General features: G+C 40.4%; 5 protein-coding genes across 5 annotated transcripts; 1 reads left to right on the top strand and 4 right to left on the bottom strand.

The window, feature by feature from the left end:
* Positions 1-692: 692 nt before the first annotated feature.
* EAE97_001423 (uncharacterized protein) lies at positions 693-1,034 on the top strand (the record flags this gene model as incomplete). The annotated part of the gene is made up of 1 exon (XM_038871934.1): positions 693-1,034. The coding sequence occupies one exon, from the start codon at positions 693-695 to the stop codon at positions 1,032-1,034; it is 342 nt and encodes a 113-aa protein (XP_038737835.1).
* Positions 1,035-4,822: 3,788 nt separating this feature from the next.
* Positions 4,823-7,942, bottom strand: EAE97_001422 (uncharacterized protein; the record flags this gene model as incomplete). Its single annotated transcript, XM_038871933.1, has 1 exon — positions 4,823-7,942. One exon carries the CDS (start codon positions 7,940-7,942, stop codon positions 4,823-4,825), a length of 3,120 nt encoding a protein of 1,039 aa, XP_038737834.1.
* A 3,843-nt stretch (positions 7,943-11,785) lies between these two features.
* EAE97_001421 (uncharacterized protein) lies at positions 11,786-14,197 on the bottom strand (the record flags this gene model as incomplete). Its single annotated transcript, XM_038871932.1, has 3 exons — positions 11,786-13,410; positions 13,585-13,898; positions 13,986-14,197. 3 exons carry the CDS (start codon positions 14,195-14,197, stop codon positions 11,786-11,788), a joined length of 2,151 nt encoding a protein of 716 aa, XP_038737833.1.
* Positions 14,198-15,741: 1,544 nt separating this feature from the next.
* On the bottom strand, positions 15,742-16,845 carry EAE97_001420 (uncharacterized protein; the record flags this gene model as incomplete). Its single annotated transcript, XM_038871931.1, has 1 exon — positions 15,742-16,845. The coding sequence occupies one exon, from the start codon at positions 16,843-16,845 to the stop codon at positions 15,742-15,744; it is 1,104 nt and encodes a 367-aa protein (XP_038737832.1).
* A 275-nt stretch (positions 16,846-17,120) lies between these two features.
* EAE97_001419 (uncharacterized protein) lies at positions 17,121-20,202 on the bottom strand. The gene is made up of 2 exons (XM_038871930.1): positions 19,402-20,202; positions 17,121-19,350 (listed from the first exon to the last, which is right to left on the bottom strand). The coding sequence occupies exons 1-2, from the start codon at positions 19,837-19,839 to the stop codon at positions 18,475-18,477; spliced, it is 1,314 nt and encodes a 437-aa protein (XP_038737831.1). The 5' UTR covers positions 19,840-20,202; the 3' UTR covers positions 17,121-18,474.
* Between the last annotated feature and the right edge of the window lie 528 nt (positions 20,203-20,730).

Genomic DNA, 20,730 nt, shown 5'->3' with positions numbered 1-20,730 from the left:
TATGGAAGAAACAAGCGCAGAAAGTAAGCTACGGTAGATCAAGTATGATAATCTACGGGCAATTGAACAATTCTAAAAGGAGCAACCATGCGGTATATCCTCTCCCGTAACAAACAATGAACTAGAATGATGCTATTGAGATATTCATGCCTTTATGAACACAATGACTAGATCTTTGAGAAACTAAGCTAAGGGCTTACAATTCTGTATTGAAGAATAAAATCCGTCATTTACTACCTAGCGATGATAGTCCGCTAAACAGTGCTACTCAAAGTCTGTCACCAAGGCGACATTCACACATACGGCAAGGTAATTCACTTGATCATAGCAATTTTAATACGGCTTTTACGGTTATATTCACAGGTGAATCAACCGTAACGACGTAGCTAAAGGCCAATGGGAACGTTCACGTAACTTATAAGCTCTAGTTAAACCTTCCCAAATTCTTCTAAATCTCTTAAATCTCTTAATTCTAAGATTTTTGAATTCATCTACTTTCAAAACTTACCTTGTCAATAGTTCTCCAGGTATTCTATACAGAACTCAAAATATTTACCCAGTTCTCTGCGTAAAATCAAGACAATAGACGTACTTCCACTCATAGAGCCACTCTACTTCCTGTTCCTCGCTAGATTCTCTATGTCATTTACAAAACAACACACGCACTCCCGAGACTATAACCTACGTTCACCATGGTTACCAAAGATTCCACAATCCATCATTGCCCCAAGAAGTCCAAAGGTAACTGTCGCAGAGCCTATACTCCTGGCCCAAACTCAAGACCTTATTGCTCAGCTCACATGACCTACTGTAAGGAAGAGGGTTGCAGATTGTCATATCTTCTAGGCAAGCAGCGCTGTGAGCGTTGCGCTGCCACTGCCGAAAAAGAGCAGTTGCTAGCGAAGGAAACTGCTGAAAAGGAAGCAAAAGATAAAGAGAACGCTGGAAGTAATAAGAACGGCAAAGATAAGGACAAGGAACTTAAGCCAAAGAGCGTCAATAAAAAACTCAAGGTATGTCAATCAGTTCTCTAATCTTATGCTCTCGAGATCTCTCGAGATCTCCCGAAATATATACGAGTATTTCTTTTCTTTCCAGTGTCATCTAGTCACTGCGCAATATAAGCTTTTGGTTCCTACTCAAATTCACTGCTTGATGGACAATTACTAACTTGCGACTTTGTAGAGATAGAATGTTGTATGAGATCAGTGAAATTTCAATATCCCAGGCGGCGGATATATATTGATCTGATACTAAGAATTTTGGGGAAATCATTATTGATAAGGAGAGGATTTAGATTTGCTGTCAACTGTCAATATCAGGATGCCCATTAGTCCGGAAATTCAGGATCTTTCAAACATTGAGGTAGCTTCAGTTATCAAGTCTTTTGGTCAAAAGGCATGGTTCTTGGGGTGCTAGAGTAGAAATGGGGGAGGTTGGATGGGAGGTAGCACCAATTAATAAGAGCTCTGACACCCGGACTTATATCAGAGATCTTACTCTCGTAGCTACTTAATATAACTTATTTCGATTAATCTCTGAAAGCTCTCATATTCTAGCTCATGCTTTATACTGACACTTCTCAAAATAAGAGCTGTTAAATCAATAACGGTATGATATTGTTGGCATCTCAAGAACGGAATTTTGAATGGAACTATTATTTGAATCATTGCAAACACTGAAAATCATTGAGTTAATCTAGAGGAACCATACACATACACATAAATCAAAACCGCAGACCTATACATTATATTGTCGTGAAATATGAAAGTATTGAGCAGACTAAAAGGGCCCGGTCGGGTCCTTTTTTAGGCAATATTGATAATAAATGTAGCCCAAATGAGTGCTCACTGAATGCTAATATAGACCATAAAATTATTTTAGATTTGGTTATCAACGAAAGTAGTTTTTTGAAAATTTGTATAGTAGATAGTTTTACTAAAATTATCGTGAACTTTTGATCAATATTTATAAACATAATATTATCCTATATTTTGTAAGTTTATAAAATGTGGACTAACTGTTAATCAAAGAAGTTACCAGTCTTATTATGGTAATAAATTAAAAAATCGATCCGAACGGGCTCTAATCACTGGAATTATTGATGTGGTAAACATTCTTTTAAATAATACAAGAGAGAAAGACCGTCCTTAATCAAATAGTAAGCGACAGACTACTCAACTAGTTTGCGAGAAATTTTTCGTTGTGATTACAACGTAATCGGACGGGAGTGATACTGTAGGTTATGGAAGAAATCAATAGAATCGCGGCAGGGGTAAATTCCAGGCTCTTAAGTGAATTCAAGACGGGAGAGACTACAAGAACTTCCTTCATAAGTGGTAATGTAATAGACGTCGTGGAAATGTAAAGAATATTAAGTGCATATTAATACCTTATTTTTTCGGGCAAAATCGTTTCGATGCTTAGACAATCGCACACTTTCATGACCCATCTCTGTTTTTGAATACTTTCATCACTCAAAACTAAGATCCTTCACGTTTTCAAATTCATTTATATCAATAACTAAGTATTTTCTACTTGAACTAGAGAAGAATAGAGACCTTGAGTTACCTTGGTTTATGCAGAAAAGCTCCTTAGCAATCACAGACACTATCACTAAAATAGTGAAGTTCAAATTGTCGCCTTCTGAGACATATATGCTTCCGCTTTGTCCTTTGACATGAAATTTCTTCTGACATGATGTTGCGATAATGATTTGAGACGATCATAAATATCTACAGGTGTGATCTTTGAGTTGTACTTATGGAAGCTGAAAATCGAAGAACGTCATGTCAGATTATTATTATGTTATAGATTATTGAGCTACGTGGACGGGCCTTTCGATTGATGAATTACAGCGAAATAACTCCAATACAAGTCAACGCTTCATCTTTTGAAAAGACAGATTGACACAACAGTGGGAGAAATATACGCTTTTTTCTTTTCACGCATTACTCGGAATGATATCTGATATGTGTTTCAAGGAAGTAATTAGATTATAGCAACTACCTATGTATGTTTCAATTGATTTATCTACTTTTTCGCTTGTGGAAAGCTCGGTAGTTTTGTGGGTTAGTTTAGTTACCTGGTTATCTAGGTTTTAAAGTAAGAGTTGAGGCCCCGGCTTATCGCACATTTAAGCGAAATTAGGGTAGCCACCTAATTTCACATATTTTATTTTAAAAATTCAATTATTATTTTAAAATTCATTATTTTCAACTCAAATTCAAAATAGATATTGAATATAATCACAAAGATAATAATTATAAGTTTTATTAAAATTGATATATTCTTTAATATTCTAGAATTATTCAAATTAGAATTAATAGAAAATCCTAGGAATAAATTGCTTCAAATTTAAATATATTATATTCTATTGCAAAAAGTATAATTAAATTCAATTCAATTAGAAAAACTTGGAAAAAAAAGGTTTATTAAAAGCTTATAATAATTATTAAAGAAATTTATTAAATTATAAAAACAATTATTAAAAATTAAAACAAAAAAAGAATAATTTTCAAATAAATTAAAAATATATTTGATATTAAAACTTTAATATATATAATTCAAAAGAAATTATATTGATATAAATATAGGAGATATATAATATATTTTAAATTTTTTATCTTAAAAATACAAGCAAAAAAGGGATTAGATTTTGTATATAGATATTATTAATAAAGAACTAAAAATATCATTATTATTAAATTAAAAAGGGGTAATTAAAAACTAATTATATAATCAGATAAAAGTATTTTCGAATTGAAAAAAGCGAGTAGAATATAGGTTACTAAATGAATTAATAAAAAAAGATATATTAATTATATTAAATTAATATATCAATTAGAAAGAATATTAATAATAATATAAAATACAATCGATTAGAACTATAAATCTCTATTGATTTTTTTAAAAAGGTTTAAGGATAATAAAATTATTATCTTCAAAATATATATATAACAAGTTCTTGAATCATTATATTCTTATTATTCAATAAATTAAAACCTAAATATATATTTATAAAGAATAATTCTAAGGTATATTTCAGATATATCTATAAAGCTTAATTGAAGTATAATATATAAAGCTTTAATTAACCATTTTCCTCTTCAGATTTTAATTCAATTGAAAAAGTATAGTAATAAATAAAAAAGAAACTAAAAAAGCTATTATTTGTATTTACTTCTATAAAGAAATTGAGATATGAATTATAAGTTCTTTAGAATAAAATAAATCCCTTAGATTTCAGGCTATATACTGAGAGATTAATTGTAAGATTAAAAATATAATTAAAATATAAGGATTAGCTATTATTTATTAATATAATACTCAAGTTTTATAAGATTATATTATATAATTGATTTATTATTAAATTTTAAAAAATTAGACCGAAAAATGAGTGGTGTGCGATAAGCCGAGGCCTCAACTCTCACAATTTTCGACTTTTCATTTTATATGTCAGGGTAAACGAAAAAAAGGGCTTCACTTAAAGATAGATCATGGGTTATCATGTGATATGATATATAAAGATTATCGACTGAACAAACACTTTGCAGACCTTTTTGTATAATTTACATTTACTTCACGATTTATAGACTGATTGGTGGGACTGCTTGGAACACACTCTAGTAAATTTCTAATCTATAAGAGAGGCACCCATCTTGCCCTGTGGAAATCTTTATCTATGTACATATATTTCACACATCATGCCATTATTTCAGTCTCCAGAGACACCTATTTTGCCTTGAGAGTATCATCATCTACCTGCATACATTCCGTACACCATGCTATCCTAGTCGCCAGCTGAAATTTCGCTTGACCATTACTCAGACCCTTCCTCCGGTTCGCAGTCAGCTTCATCTGCTACATTTTTATCCGGTATCATTAAGACATGACCATCGAAGTAATTTTTCCAGTCCTTCACAAATTTGTTGCATCGGTCAAAATCGACGGTGTCATGAAACCCCGTTTGCGTGAACTGAAACAATCGACGAATCCAAACACCTCTAAAATAAGTATCGTTCATGTAGTTGGGATCAGCTTGTTGCATGATCTGATCAAAATGATTCTTAATTGCAAGTTCATCTTCGGTGAGTGCTCGTTGAGGAGGAGTTTCACGGTTTCCATCCCAAAATGGAGTACGTTCATTATCATCAAACCAGAGCCAGGTTCTCGGGACTCTAGTAATGACATGTGGGACTGATAAGGCATCATCCCAGTCGATAATTCCAGTAATCTTCCACCGACCACTCGTAACTTGATTTTGGCCATCAGGAGTTCGAGAAGCTTCATCTTTAATGTTGGCTTGACTCTTGGTACTGTTGTCACTGACATGATCAAGATCGAGTGGCTGTGGGATTTCCGATGTCGAGCTTGAGCGTGGAATAGTAGGCGTTAGAGAATTATCCTTCTCAATGAAGATATGTCGAGAGCAGATATCATAATTCCACAAGATGTTTGTCGAGTCTGAATCCTTGAAGAAGCCAATCTGCTCCATTTGCTTTAAAGCATCTAGAAGCTGGCTCCATAGTAACATTATATGTGCAAAATTAACGTCATCTTTCTTCTGCTCGTTGAGCATGTTGAAAAGCAAAGATGCAAGACCTTGCTTTCCGAGGGGTGAGGCGACCTCCATAGGGTTAAGATGAAAGCCTGATATTACTGGCGGAGAGTTCGATTGGTGAACAGATGTGGAAACCCATGGCAAGGGCTGCGTACCAGAAAGTTCACCGGGACTTTCAAATGTAATGTCCTCAATTTTAGTCAAGTGTCGGGCTACGAGAGTCGTGACTTCGAGTTTTTCAGCGAGCGGAAGAGTGGAGAAAACCTCCGAGAGAGGCTGTCCGGTGATTTTTTCTTGCAGAACGAACTGAGATGCAATGACATTGTCCGCGGTGGTATCGATAGCTGCGATTGCTGGCACACAGAGAAAGTCGAATTGTTTGAGAAACAAGAGTATGGCAACTTGATCGCGTATTTTATGCAACTCATGATCTTCGCATGGAGAGCGTGGAATACGGAGAATAAAATTCCGATCTTCAAACTGTCCCGGAAATGTGAGTCCGATGACTCGATTATAGCTTCCACCTTCCATCCGCTCTACATTCGATGGGGAACCGAATCCGATGTTCTGACAAAGCTGTGTAACTTTCAACTTGTATGTTTCAAACGATTCCTGTGCATATTCGTAGGTTGACGAAGCGCTTGATTGATTGGAGTGGTTTGAACGATGTGTAACACTGGAGGATTCAAGCTTCTCATCATCATCTGGCCCATCCGATCTGTCCTCATCATCTGGCTTATCAGATTCGTCCTTATCATCTGACCCATCCGATCCGTCCTCATCACTATCGTCTTCCATGTCTGTATCAAGATCTAAGGACTGATAGTAAGCATTCCATTCGAGAACTAGAACTTTCAACATAATATAATGACTGCTTTGAGCAAATCCCTCGAGAGCAAACTTGACAAGTCGTCGAATCCATACACCTCGGCCATAAGCATCCGCCATATAATTCTGGTCTGATCGCTGTAAAATCTGCTCAAAAGAAGATTTAAGGACAAGCTCTTCCATAGTCAATTCCCGAGCTGGCTGAATATCATTGTTGCCTAGACCCTCACACCATTTGCTTGACCGGTCGTTTTCTTCAATCCATAGCCAGACAGGTGGAGCTCTCGTCATAACGGATGGTGCAGACAAGAGCCCATCCCAATCCAGAATACCAGTTAAAGCCCATTGTCCATTTAATTGCTTTTCAACCATGATGTTTCTGAATGCAAGATCCCAATGCCATACAACACAATCGGTGTCGGTGTTTGAGAACAACCCGGCAGTTTTCATTTCTTTTGTGATCTTTTGAAGTGATTTCCACTGGAGATCCATGAAGTCTTCATCGGCTGTTTTGCGTTCTTCAAAGATAGTGTCCAGAAGTGATGAGAGTGGTTGCTTTTCTTGGCTGGACATGACTTCTAATGCATTATGCTGGCTGAAGCGGTAGCCCGTGACCTCAATGTCGGTTGGGATGGTGAGCGGCTCACGAGAGATAGATGGAATGGAAGGGCCTGCAACAAGTTGTCCTGGTCGGTCGATCTTGAAAGCATTCAACTTCTTGATGATATCAGCAAGCAATTTGACGAATTGAATTTTCTCATCAGAAGGCAAGTCGTAATAAACTGATTCAGCGTTTACTCCCTTGAGCTTTTCCTGAAGGATATACGGACGACCAATGACGTTGTCTGAGGTGGAATCAAAGGCCAAAACAGCGGGAACTGGCATCAATGGGGCGAGATAATGTAGGACAGCAACCTGATCTCTCGTGCTTTCATTCGTGTCAAGGTTTCGAGGAATGCGAAGAACATAGTCCTGATTGTCTTTGGAAGGAAGTGAAAGACAGATGACTCTATTGAAACTACCTCCTCTCATACGCTCAATTTTCGAGGGCTCCCCGAGACCAAGATTATGACATAACTGAATGATCTTATGTTTGTATGTCACAAACGGCTCTTGATCGTCCCAGTCGCAGGTAGAACCTGAACCCCGAAGGACCTCGGAGTTGGAAGACTTTATCGACTCCGGAGCAGGTGACACAGTGGCGGGCGCAGAATCGATAAACTGTGCAAATTGTCGTAGGCCTTCTAAAGTATCTTCAGAAGGTTCGGGAACGATCGATGCTAAAGGCGACAGAGAGGGGTTTTTGGACGTGTCGGCAAGCGTGATTTTGTTGTCACAGCTATCCAAAGAGTCGGAGTCAACTATAACTGAGGCTGAGTGTGGATTTGGAGGGGAGTAACGATCAAAATTTGAGGAATTATTGACCACGGTGATATTGACTGTTGATGCTTCATCGGAAAGCGAAGGTGGAGGGTTCTTTTGCGTCGACTTTGAGAATTTGAATTTGAGTTTGGATGCGACGTTGCGCAGAAAGATTTTTATGGAAGGCATTTGAATGCAAACAACTAACAGTAATCTAGCAGAGATCAAACAGCTCTTGAGTGTTGATGGCTGATGAAGAGAAGACGTTGTGTGGAAGATCTTGTTGTGTGGAAGATCTTATTGTATGGAAGATCTCGATGTTTATGTAGAAAATATTATCTGGAAGTTGTTTACAAGACAGGAAGAAAAAAGAAGTAGAGTGGGTGGGGGGAAGCGATGTATTTAAGGAATTTGACGACGAGATGAATGTATTGCAGTTCCCTTAGTGTCACACCGTAGTGAATATTGCGTACTGACCGTATTTCAAATTATCCAGGTCATTCAGCTTCGCTCATTCGCGCTTTCACCCATCCATGCCGCTGTTGAGTGAATAACTATGTATACGTAGAGGTGTAAATATCGGACGAGAAGTTAAGAGATGAATTGCGAATACCGTACCTTGCCAAATCAACGAACAGAACATAATACAGTGTATATGCGACTGTGTACGGCTTCCCTTGATATCAAGATTATATAATCCTATATCAGACGAAACAGTAGGAGTTGAAATTTAGATACCGTAATCTTAGAATCAAGTGAGAAAACATCATACGGTATATTCGCGATGGTGTATGTATGTGCGGCTTACTTGATTCTAAGAGATGAGTCTTGAATACAAATCATCCCTGAATCATGATTGATTCTGGGTTTTACGGCGAAACTTCGATTATGAATCATCTTCAAATCATGTATGTTCTTGAGCCATACGGCAGTTTGAAACTGTAAATTATCACTGAATCATGAATCATTCTTAAGCTGCACAGCAGATTTGAAAGTCGATTTCCTCAGACTTCTCTTCACTCATTCATCATTCTGGTAGGGATCGAAGTTATCGCTGTTGTGCATGTTAGAAGTGCCCTCCGTCATCTTCGACCAATCGATAGCCGAGACATTTGGAATCAAGCATTGCTCATGCGGGCTAGGTAGGCCAATGATATCGATAGTTTCAATCGCCGTCCATCTCACCGGCACTAACTATTGCAGCTGTCCCAAATTGCGGTAACCTTGTTTCTGATTCTCCTAGTATCCCCATACTTGTGAAATTCGAGAGACGAGCCACCCTTTAACGCTAGCCTTTAGAGAAATAATATACATCTCTTCCCCGGAGTGCTGCTCTATTTGTCAATTTTAGCTAGTTTACAGATGATTAAATCCCAATTCCTCGATACTTCGGTCTCATGAATTGTAAGTGAAGAAATAGATACGCTCCGATAGTAGATTGGTGATTTGCTGTAATGGCAAGGACAGATGCCTTGAAATCATGCAGGCGTTGGCTCAAATTTATACGATTCCAGAGTCTTTCCAATGTCCATGAACGTTTTCAGAGGGAACTCAAGTTACTGAAATGAGGTCGATTGGGACGTTGAATTTCCGAAGTTCACAAATAGAAAACTTAAAAGGCATGCTAGAAAAATGACCAATTGGGTGGTACTGGCGTGCAGGGTTGGAAGTCATCAGGTTTGATAGTAGGAAGTAGACTTTCAAGAATTCGATTGTTGAGACTCACTTCTGATTTCTATATCGCCCCTTCAGATCACAGGGATAGGTAAGGTTTCAACAATCGTATTTCATAATAGATAGATGAGCATCTAACTTGAGGATCAAGCTGTGTTCCAAATTCAAGAGAAACCGACGCGTGTTTGATGCGTCTGAATATCGAAGTCCAGATCAGGTACTAGGCTCATGCCACAATATTCGACAGGAACCAATAAAATTCCGACAACACTAGTGTCTCTTATAATGCGCAATGTCAAGTTTCGATTTAGAAAAAAGGCGCATATTCGCGGACGTACGACGGAGGTGTATCAATCAAGAGAAGTGTAGGATATAGTCTCAACGCTTGGGTAGATACAGCTGAAAATATGAGAGGACTTTGAGCTAACAATAGAAGGGAGAGTTCAACCTCGTCTATCAGTCTTTGTTATAGGCGTTTTGCATACATAGGGGTGAATAGCTGATAGTATTACCTAGCCTGATCGAAGTCTTGAAAGCATTTTCCCATGTATGGAACGCATGAATATCTAATGTTGAAGACTCCGCTGCCATGAATCAAAGAAACCAGAAACATGATTAAAAAAACAATATTCTTTAGTGTAGACTGGTGGAAGGATATGACTTGGAGATTCGTGAGCAATCAAAGTTCACGATTGCAGGTGGAAATGGAAATTTGCATCTAATTCAGGCAGATCAAATAAAAGTTCCCGGGAAACATCTTCGAATTTCTTTAATGTTCACAGTTTAATTACATCGCATGTAAAGAGAAAACCCACCTAGCCTGTCTCTGCGGAGGGAATAGCCGCAGACTCAACGAGAAAATCCAGGGCCTTTCAACATTCTCTTGTGTTTCAAATTACTAGATCCCATTTCACGATACGAAGTAAGCAGATCAAGTTCAATCTTTTTGGGGCTCCAGTTCTAACTTGGAAATCAGAGCGCCCATTAAGCCATTGGACGTTCAAGGTTTCATTTAGTTGCGAAATCTGATCTGGCGGTTGAGCCCATTTACTTTTTCGGCTATCTCATTGACCTATCACGAAATGCCGAAAAAGCATCTCAGTCCCTACATCTCAAAATCGATCGAAGTGGCAGAATAATGTGATTACATGTATAGCACGAAAAAATATAAGAAATTTGATACGTTGCCATGCTAGAAGAAAGAGCGAGGTCGATCGACGGTGGCAAGAAGATCAACGAGCGGCGTACGTTTAAAAGCAGCACAAAGACCCAGAGAAACAAGCGAGAGAGAATTTGCAGAAGCAAAAGATGACATCCATATCAATGCAAAGCACCGGCTGATGTAACTCGCGATAGCGCCTCCTTGGGAAATCCCAAACGGATCACCAACAAAAAATTGAGACAAGACCAAGAGCGCAGTCTAAAGGATCCAGAAAAAAGCTGAACGATTGAGTGTGGACTCGAATCACCTAGATTTGATGAGTAGCAGGCATATTTCCACTCTTGGATCCCCAAAATCATCTGATCAATATGTTTACTCCCTTTCCGCTCTTCCTTGTCGTTTCCTCCTCCGCAGAATGAGAACTACTTCCATCATATCTTGCGATGGAAGTGATAAACTACGCTCCAAGTCAATCTGCCTCAGCGCCGTACTACTCTTGAATATCCATAGGCGATTTATGCCGTCCGTTACACGCTATCCCTTGCACCAAGAGTCCAACCAAGGGAAGGATTGATTTTTTCTGACACTTTTCGATATCGACTGCATCCTTATCCACTTCTCAAGAACTAACATTCCTAACATCGAAGACTCTATCCGTATTTCCTCATCCAGCCACGAGTTCATTTCAGAAAAATAATCATCAGGAGCACTTCAACCTATCGTGCTACTGCTGTTTGAATACCCCCAAGAATCTGGTCGTCAGCAACTTTAAATCAAGCCTTATAAAAATTCCCCAGACCTCAGATTAAGATAAACGGATTTTTTTCCCCTGGAGTCCGCAGGCCAGTTGAGTTTGGGATTCTTCGCGTCTACTAACGCAATTGGTGCGTGATTTAGGCTACAACTAGCAGATTAGATAATCGTGTCGTCATATCAACAGCATTTAAGAACCGAGAGCGAAACTCGCTGATACCTATTTACATTGAGGTATACCGGCTCGACTAATGGCGAGCTTTCTATTAACTATTCCAACTCCAACGCTCGTCTAGATTACACGCTATTTTTCAACTCCTAACTCCCATAACAAGATACAAAAGAAAAATAGAAACCTAAGTAATACAAACCGAATTTCTAGCATTCAGTATCATCCACCCCTCAATCCTAAGTATGCTCTTCCTTCTTCCATCACATCACATCTACACTTCCACCCTCAGTTTATTCAAAGCTACTCCTGCAAAATGTCCCCCCACAACCGGCCTTGCGATAAAATGAGCACCAAAGTCCGCTAAGTCTGCTGTCGTTGTATCATAGAAATCCGTCAACGCTACTCCAGATTCACTCATTCCCACAAACTTTGCAACATTTCCTATCATTTCCTTCTTCGTTTGATCCGATGCAATAGATGCACACCAAATATTCCAATCACTTTTTGTCCATCCATGTCTCGAATCTAGTGGAACACCGTAAGTGTTTGTCACTGAAGGGTAGAAGGTGGATTGCATGTCGTAGATCGATTGAGGAATGAGGTTCAGAGATAGGAGCTTATCTGGGAAGAGATTATAGAGGAGAGAATAGGATGAAGAATTAGCGTAGTTGAGTGATGTATGGGCAAGCATTGGTGAAGAACTGGAAGAACTTGTAGAATTGACAACAGCGAGATCTATCCACTTTTCCACATATTCCTGGGCAATGGAGCTGTAATTTGTTGAAACATCAGAATGAGAGGTCAAAGAAGCAATTTCCGCCATCGCTTTAATCCCAATGATACCCTTTAATGCCAGATTTGTCTGATTGGTCAGCTTGCCGGCAAAATCATCTGTGCTCAGTTGATTAGCCGGGATCAGCGCAGATGCAATCAGGTACTGAGTCCACTGATCCAAGATTTCATAATGATCGTTTAAGAATTCTGTATCGTTGGTAGCGCGGAAGTAAGAAAGGGACATTATAAGCATGTTTCCGCACTCCTCTAATGGCATTTCTTCATCATTCCCCGCGGAGTGACCAGTAGCATTAGGATAGGCGGAACCGAGATCGTGCATACTGTAGGCGTTGGGGTAGCGACCTGTTTCTTGGTTTTCAAATAGAGGCTTGATGGCTAATTTTAGGAGAAGTGGATTGGTGTAGAGAAGGATAGGGTGCATTGGAAACAGTACGTCGACAGTTTGAACGTTTCCATCGGAGGATATCTCTTTGACGAAGAGGTAGGGGTTGGAGGAAGTGCCTACAAGTTGAGTTGCGCCGAATGCTTGTCGTGCAGATAGGGAGGTGATAGTTAAGTAATCTTGGCCACCAAAAGCAATGGAGTCTTGGCTAATCATATCGTCGAAAGTGTCGGAGAAGCTACAGGATGTGTCCCATTCGTTGTAGAAAAATGATAACGCATCGGTATCACTGGCAAAATATGACGTCCACAAGGATGGCAATGTGGTATTACCACCGCTGCCATCAAACTGAATTGCGTCTTTCTGGGCCAATCCCAACACAAACACCACCTCCTGAGTCGTCGTGTACAGATTTCCAAAATTCTTAGCAAAACCAAACGTCGGAAACTCGTCATTTATCGCCCGATAATTCCAATCTTTAGTATTTGGAAGCTTTCCTTCGCTTTGGAAAGCAGCACGAACAACTTTGTCTGCTCCGGATTGATAAGTGATATTGCTGTTATCTTGAGTGGCCCAATACCAATATCCCCATTCGGCTTGCTCATTAATTTCAGTAAACGCTAGTTGCTCTTGTCGATAGACTCTATGGTATGCAACTTTATCATCTGTCACTCCATAATCCCATTGTGCCGTAGTACTTCGATCACCCGAAACCCATTCTAAATGTGTTAGTCAACGGTACAGTATAATGAGGATATCCAATGGTCCGGACAGCATTCTAATGGTGATCAAATTACAATTGCTCAGACGATTTGGAAATATGATCTTCTCAAATATTCAATTCTCTGACCGGACATTGGATACCCTGTATAGGGTAAGAGTAGATTACTTACCAGCCGAGATATCTGCATAAACTGACACATCATGAGTTTTCCCATCTGTAGATACCACATCCACATGCAAATAGGCCATAGTCAAAGATTGTTGTTTCAAATCTTTCGGGTTAAGAGGTGACAAGAACGTAGCAGTCAAATTAATCTTTCCTCCTACGTCAAAAGTAAAAATGCTCTTTGTAGAGGTATATTCGAAAGACGTCTGCTCTGCAGATTTGAGTAGAGTTTTATTGTCAGCTGCGTAAGGATATCCCATCCAAGTCAATGGTTCACCATCTACCCTTACGATTCCTGTCATTCCCGTGATTTGGTTGCTAGAATCCCTAGATTAGCCTGGCAGACTGAGCAATGATAGGTAGTTGAAGAATAACTGCCATGTCGTCGGATGGGCAAAAACTTACTGCCAGAATGTACTCCATCGCAAAGCAAGGCTATTGCCGTTTTTATAATCAGTAGCATTAGTTCCGAAAATTTGCCAACTATTCAGATACGGTGATTTGACCATCAAAGGAACAGCAGGCGGCCTCTCAGGCGTGAATGTCCCTTGAGCATAACTTTGCGTGATAGCTGCCGAGAGAATTCCTAAGAGAATGAACTGAATAGAAACCATCATTATGGCAATATTAATACAAAAATAGTGATACAAGTGAAAGCTGGCAATGTATATTGACAAGACAAAAAGATAGAGGTTCAGAAAGGAAAAAGGTTTGAAGTAGTGAGTTATAAATGAATGATGTAGTGAGGATTGCTTCTCATTATCCAACTACTGATAATCGTGAGCGATCCGCGGAACTAGCAACGAAATATCGATTCTCAGAAGGTAGCAGCAAGAAAGAAGGAAAGACCCAACAAAAACCCCACTAAATGTAAAGGGCCAAGAGAAGGAAGGAATGGCAGTGTAATGAATGTAATGACACATTTCTATGCATCTAAATGTAAAGAAAATTGAAACAATGACCGATTGGAATTTCTGCACTTATAATTAATCTGCATTGGCAAACAAGGTCATTATACCTGAGGATAAACTCCTGTCATATACATGCAGGAACTTAATGGACCCCCGTCTCCCACCAACAAGAAGGGCCCGGCCCGCGAAGAAGATCAAAAGGGCGGCTATTTCGAGCATACCGGCCTTGGTACCTGGAGCATATGGAATCAAATCCATAGATACAAAGGGGCCCTGTAAATCGAAGCGCTGTACCGGGCTGGCACGGGCGGTTGAAGATCTGATCTAAAATCTTAGATCTGCGCTTGAGCTGAGACTCATGATGTCAAGAAGTGGATGAATTGAACATTATGACCATGATATAAGGAGCTGCCAGCGATTATCATTTTTATTGAGGAATAGAAACGAACCCAATCTCGGATCTGGAAACTGGAACACATATCTCATAGAAGCGGTCAATTAAACCAGGTATTCATGGCAAACTAAACAAGCACATTCGAAGGAAGAAAGATTGGCGGTAATGGTGGTCAAGCACATCGGAAATTCGCTAACCTTATAAGAAGGATCTGGTGGGTCAAAGTCTTGGAAATCGTCGCCCCAATTTCTCGCTTCTAATTGGCTAGTATGGTAGCCCCCCCCCCCCCCCCCCAATCCATCTTCAGTCTATTTTGATACAGAACACAGCCATCGAGATACCTTAAGATATGATGTACAGCCTCGAGACAGCTTGCAAATATGAGTGCGATGCAAAAGCGTGAAAATTTCTTACCTCTGATTCACAAATTTGATCTCTAAATGATTTCTCTCAGGCCGTAAAATACAGTACTTAAGCTTAAGGGGCTCGAAAGAAATCTACGGTAACATTTTTCTTCTAATTCACGAATAAAGTCTACAAAGGGGGTCAACATTACTATCATACAACTCGTGAATATAGAACATAGTGACTCTTGAAGTTCGAACGAAAGACTAAGGTTGGCAGTTCGATTGATTTAGACTTAAATTAAAGGTCATTACTTTTGAGAATACCTAGGTCTACATTTTGTGTAGCCCTGTAGCCTTCCTGATCATCTTTCTCGAAGAATTTGTAGTTGCTCCCATCATACCGTGGAAAGGACGTGAAGATAACCATACAAGTATATCGTGGATATTGAACGTATGGCTGTGTTCCATTTCGTACTGAGAAGTGCAATACCCTTCTGCCCGATACAAAATCATAGTTGGTTCAGCCATTTAGCTGCTGCCTTCACAGAATTGACCGCTTCCTTTTCGAATCCAATGATATTTCCAACCAGCAAAATATCATGAGTCGCAATTTCCTCACTATGAAAAGCAATTTTATTGCCTTCTATGCCCTTCATTCCGTCTGAAAATTCCTTGACTTGTTCAAACAAAATCTCTTGCCCATTACCTTGGATCCACATTGGTGTCTTTGTATAGAATGGAGATTTTGCAGGACTGATCCATTTAGAGTCCATACTGACTGGACCATCTTTGGGACAATAGGAATTGGCTCCCCAGATCGCAAAATTGGCAGGAATGTAATCTGTGAATCTGTGTGGAGATTCATACAACACTTCTGGAGTAAGAGTCCTTGCAAGATCAATCCAGGGAGACCACAAAAGTGCCGCTGCAGGACCAGGCGCATCAGCATCAGCAAGATATCTCATCAATGCCGCAACAATATTACCACCTGCTGAATCTCCGCCCACGATAATGTTAGAGTACTCAATCCCTAGATCTCGGAGATAGTGGAGAGCTGTGACAGCGTCTTGAAGCGCGGCAGGAAAGCGACCGTCAGGGTTCGAAGACAATCGATAAGAGACCATCAACGTCTTTCCAATGTGCTGAGTGAGAAGACCGGCCGCATACCCAGACTTTTTAGGGCGACAGTCACCAGTGACAAAAGCTCCACCATGGAAATGAAGTACAACCTTCTTGGTTTTATCCTCATCGGCGTTGTAAGGTGAGGGATACCAATAGCCACAAATCGTTGCGGGTTTTATTTCCTTATCATCACAGACTCCCTTGTAAACTCCTGGTATAGAAGATGGCTTGATTGGAACAAGAAAGCCTTCTTCTTCACCCTCTGCCTTTATAACCAAAGGCGTGGAGACCTGTACCATAGATGAATGCCAAACGGCAGTTTTCAGTGCGACAGCCGCTACGGCTTGCTTGAAGTTCCATTCTGGATGCTGTCGATTCGATGAGAATGAATAATAAAAGAGCCAAAAAGGCAACTTGACAGCGTTCACTGTGATGGCACCTAAAGCCCAGATTCCTTTGAACGGATGACGTGTGATCAAATCGGGGGACATAGCTTGCTTTAAGGTTACAAGAGATGGATTGAAATACAACTTTCCGACAACAGAAAAGCGAAGTCGATTTGATTTATTCTTTTGACAACCACTTCGATCATGTAATGCTTTGAAGTTGCTAATTGTTGTCTAGCTTTTGGTTTGTATGTATGTGACTTTATTGATCTAGACGATTCGGGTTTGATGAGTGTTCAAACAACCGTCGGATGTTCGGTTAAGGTTACACGACCAAACTGACTACATATTGAACTAGTGAACGGGCTTTCATTGGCAGTGCAGTGAGACTTGATCTAACTAGAAGTAAATCATCTATTCAGCCCGTCAAGTGCAAACGAATTTCTGAATAATGATTCCCTTCGTGGGAAAATCCTGCACAGGTATCTTTGCACCCATAAACCATTCTACTTCTTCTAGTCATTTCACTAAATCACTCTCATAGATTGTAATATATCAATCCAGAGGTTCAATATATCATCAAAAGATACATGTGTCATTTTCACCTAGCAACATCCAATAAACATAGCCATTAAGTAATCTCTAGTTTTTGAGCTCGCCAATCTATAAAGACATGGAATAATTCGATTCTCAATCCAAGAAAGTAGACATCATTTACCTAGTGTTATCTCAACTTGACTTCTTCTGCCTGTCCCTTTTCCTCTTCCCCTTCCTCTTCCACTCTCTCCCTTTCTCTCCTCTAACACCTCAACTCTGGAAAAAGCATCACTCACACTTTCAAACATCCCTCCTTACTCAGCCCAACTCACCCCAGCTTAAACTTCCCCATTTTCTGTTCCTGGCAAACAAAATCCCAACTCCCAACTCCCATATACCATCTCCCATCTCAGATCCCGACCCAACAAATCACACTCACATGCATAATCCTCCCCATCCACAATCACCACCCAATGCACTGCCTCAAAAGCATATGCCATATCCCGTGGCTTATGCACAAGCCCGCAATTACACGTCACTCACACGCCAAAAGTAAATAGCTGAGAGCAGATCGAAATGAGTTCCTAGGCTCTCAAGTATGATTACCTAGATACCTACTCGTAATGCTCAAACCTATCTCATATCTCTTCCTACCACTCTAGGCTCTATAGTAGATTCAGAAGAATCCTCTCGAATCATCCTATTAATCACTCGCCAAGGGACTTCACATGTCTAAGCCTGACGTGCAAAGTATCGGGAAGAAAATCCAGACGAACAAATAAAACATCTTCCTCGTCTAGGCGAATGTAAACATAGAAAACTTGTCCAACCATACAAACACCCGTCGAATTTCTCCCACGTTGCTAAAATGCTCCACATATATCACAATTCCATACTTCCATACTTCATCTGCACAGCTGAATACAGCACACCAGTCACATATGATAACTCACATTATCTCAAAATAGGTATTCATAACTGATTAATTGACTCCCAACACCCGATGTAAGGCGCTTAGCTTAGTTCAACCCGGTTCAGCAACGCAAGCAAATCTTGGAAATAAAAATTATTCATGAAAATGTGAGAAGAGTGAATCAATCTTCGGGAGGATTCTCCATAAATTCGTTTATCCGTGATATCGACACTTTGCCACTCCGCCCAAAGAAACATTTAAAAAGCAAGAAAAAACCCAGAAATCTAGCTCAACAATTGTTCAATGGCTCCCTGAACACTTCCTCCACTTCTTCTTAAAGCCGCCACATTTCTGTCAAAGTCGAAGAATCCCATATCGTTTAATTGCCTGAGTTGATCTGCGTAGACTTCTTCAGGTGGCCTGGTGTCTGCTGGAGCTGCAGGTGCACTTGGGGCAGCACCACCCATTCCGCCCATACCGCCAAATCCACCAGGACCAAACATATCACCGAATGTTCCATTTTGCATCATTTGCATTGCTTGTTGTAATTGTTCAGGTGTAGGTTGTGGCATTCCTTGAAAGGGGTTGAATCCCGCTCCAGCTGCTCCGGCTCCTGCTCCAGCACCTGCTCCCCCAAACAGCGAAGCAAAGGGGTTCGGTGGATTAGCATCAGTACCAGTTGATGGGGTTCCCCCAGCAGAAGCGGGAGGTGGAGGAGTTTGGGCTGGAGTATGACCCGCGGCTGCTGCTCCTGGTCCACCGAACAATGATGCGAATGGATTATTAGCACCTCCTGCAGCAGGCATTCCAAACATATTGAAAGGTGGTGCGCTGGGTTGGCCACTTCCTGGTGTGCTCCCTGCTGCTCCAGCGGGTGTAGTATCAGTGACGCCCGGCGCGGGAAAACCGCCAGCCCCTCCACCCCCCATTTGTCTTCTCATCGCAGCAGCTTGTCGAATGGAGTTCGGATCCGTAAGCATGTTTCTGAACATAGGTGATTGTAATATCTCGCGCGCGTTGGGCATATCTCTGAGCATTGGAGTATTTTGGATCATCATGTTGACAAGGTCCGGGTTGTTAAGAGCTTCGTTCATTGTTTGACGAATATTGGGATCGTCCATCATTTGAGCGAGCGCATCTTCACTTGGTGGCGCACCCATCTGCGAAAATGTTAGTATAGAAATATTACTCTCGGGAATGGGCATACGTACACCACCATCTGCGCCGAACATTTCAGCACCTGGAAGACCCATATGGCCTGCATACCGAGCACCGGTCAAACCAGCAAGAGGATTATTCGCAGTTCCGGCAGCCATGTTAGTTGGGAGACTTGCTGCAGCGCCAGTTGCAGCATTGGCAGCAGCATTCGCAACGTTGCTTTGTGCGCTCTTGACCATATGTATCGTATTGTTAGGCTTAATCTTATAAGTGCTTAAAGGTTCCTCATTCTTCATAACGCGACCGGAGTAGATTAATCGTTGACGATCTACCGGAATCTTTTCGTAATCATCTCCAGCTAGCTTTGTCTTAAGATCAAGAACTGTTGCGGTCTCTGCCATGGTGATTGTGTGATTTCCATCAGAGGATGTCTTGACCTTGAAGGTGATCTGAGAATCGCCCTCGGGCGCAGTGGATGTCTCGTCTGACATTTTTATAGTTTTAATGGATTTATGAGTTGACTGATGAAGATTGAATTGAATCCAGATATCCGAAAGAGCCAGGTAGGTATGGCTGGAGGTTGTTTGTTGGATTGACAGTAAAGGTGGTTTGATGTGTGTATTGGGCAGGTAATCGTATCTATCATAGGCAAATATTAAGTGAGGCGTTGAGGGGTGTGGCTATGGCTCAGATGACGTTCGATAGTTCAAAGATGGCTGTCACTAGGAAATTTTGAGAGGAAGGATGAATATGGATATGCGAGAAAGAGAAAGAGAAATAAAATAGAGATAGAGATAGCGAAATGCGATAATAAATCAATTTTCCTTGAAGAAAAAAAGATAAATTCAAATGGTTTGATTTACGATATAATTCGTTATTTATCGTTAGCTCTACATCGTATAAAAGTATATATACCCTCATACACCTAGGTAGGTACGTTGTGTGACTGGTGACTGATTGATGACTGATGATAACATCTTCCATTGAAATCTTTTGGCTTCTGATTACTATCTAAGTGGGAATTATCAAAGTAACTTCCAGGGCCATAAGGCACAGTCATGCAAGGGCCGACCCAGCGCGAGATCTAAGTACCAGTGAGTGTCTAGTAAGTAGAGTAGAGTTCCGCCTAACCCCCTTTCCTTTATCGAGCAGAAAGTATATCAGACCACGAAGAGAAGCCAAATTAAACAACCACGTGCCGGTATATATGTTAGTAATATCTTTCTTCACAGATTCTATTATCCTTGCCTCTATTTGGACTTTATATTTAATATCCCGTATTCATCGCCAATGAGGTCTGTTGCTTCTTGAATTCAGCATCCGGACTCCCGGTGAGGTGTAATAAACACAATGTAGCATGAAGGCAAGTACCGGCCAGGTAA

The sequence above is a fragment of the Botrytis byssoidea genome (genome assembly GCF_014898295.1).
Source record: "Botrytis byssoidea strain MUCL 94 chromosome Unknown BBYS_002, whole genome shotgun sequence".
Lineage (NCBI taxonomy): Eukaryota > Fungi > Ascomycota > Leotiomycetes > Helotiales > Sclerotiniaceae > Botrytis > Botrytis byssoidea.
Note: the sequence above shows the minus strand (reverse complement) of the source record. Positions and strands in the feature narration are given on the sequence as shown.

Bases quoted from the DNA above. Each gene is read 5' to 3' on its own strand.
- EAE97_001419 (XM_038871930.1), bottom strand. From the start codon at position 19,839: ATGTCAGACGAGACATCCACTGCGCCCGAGGGCGATTCTCAGATCACC. The intron at 19,351-19,401 runs GTACGTATGCCC...ACATTTTCGCAG, and splicing joins TGTTCGGCGCAGATGGTGGT to ATGGGTGCGCCACCAAGTGA.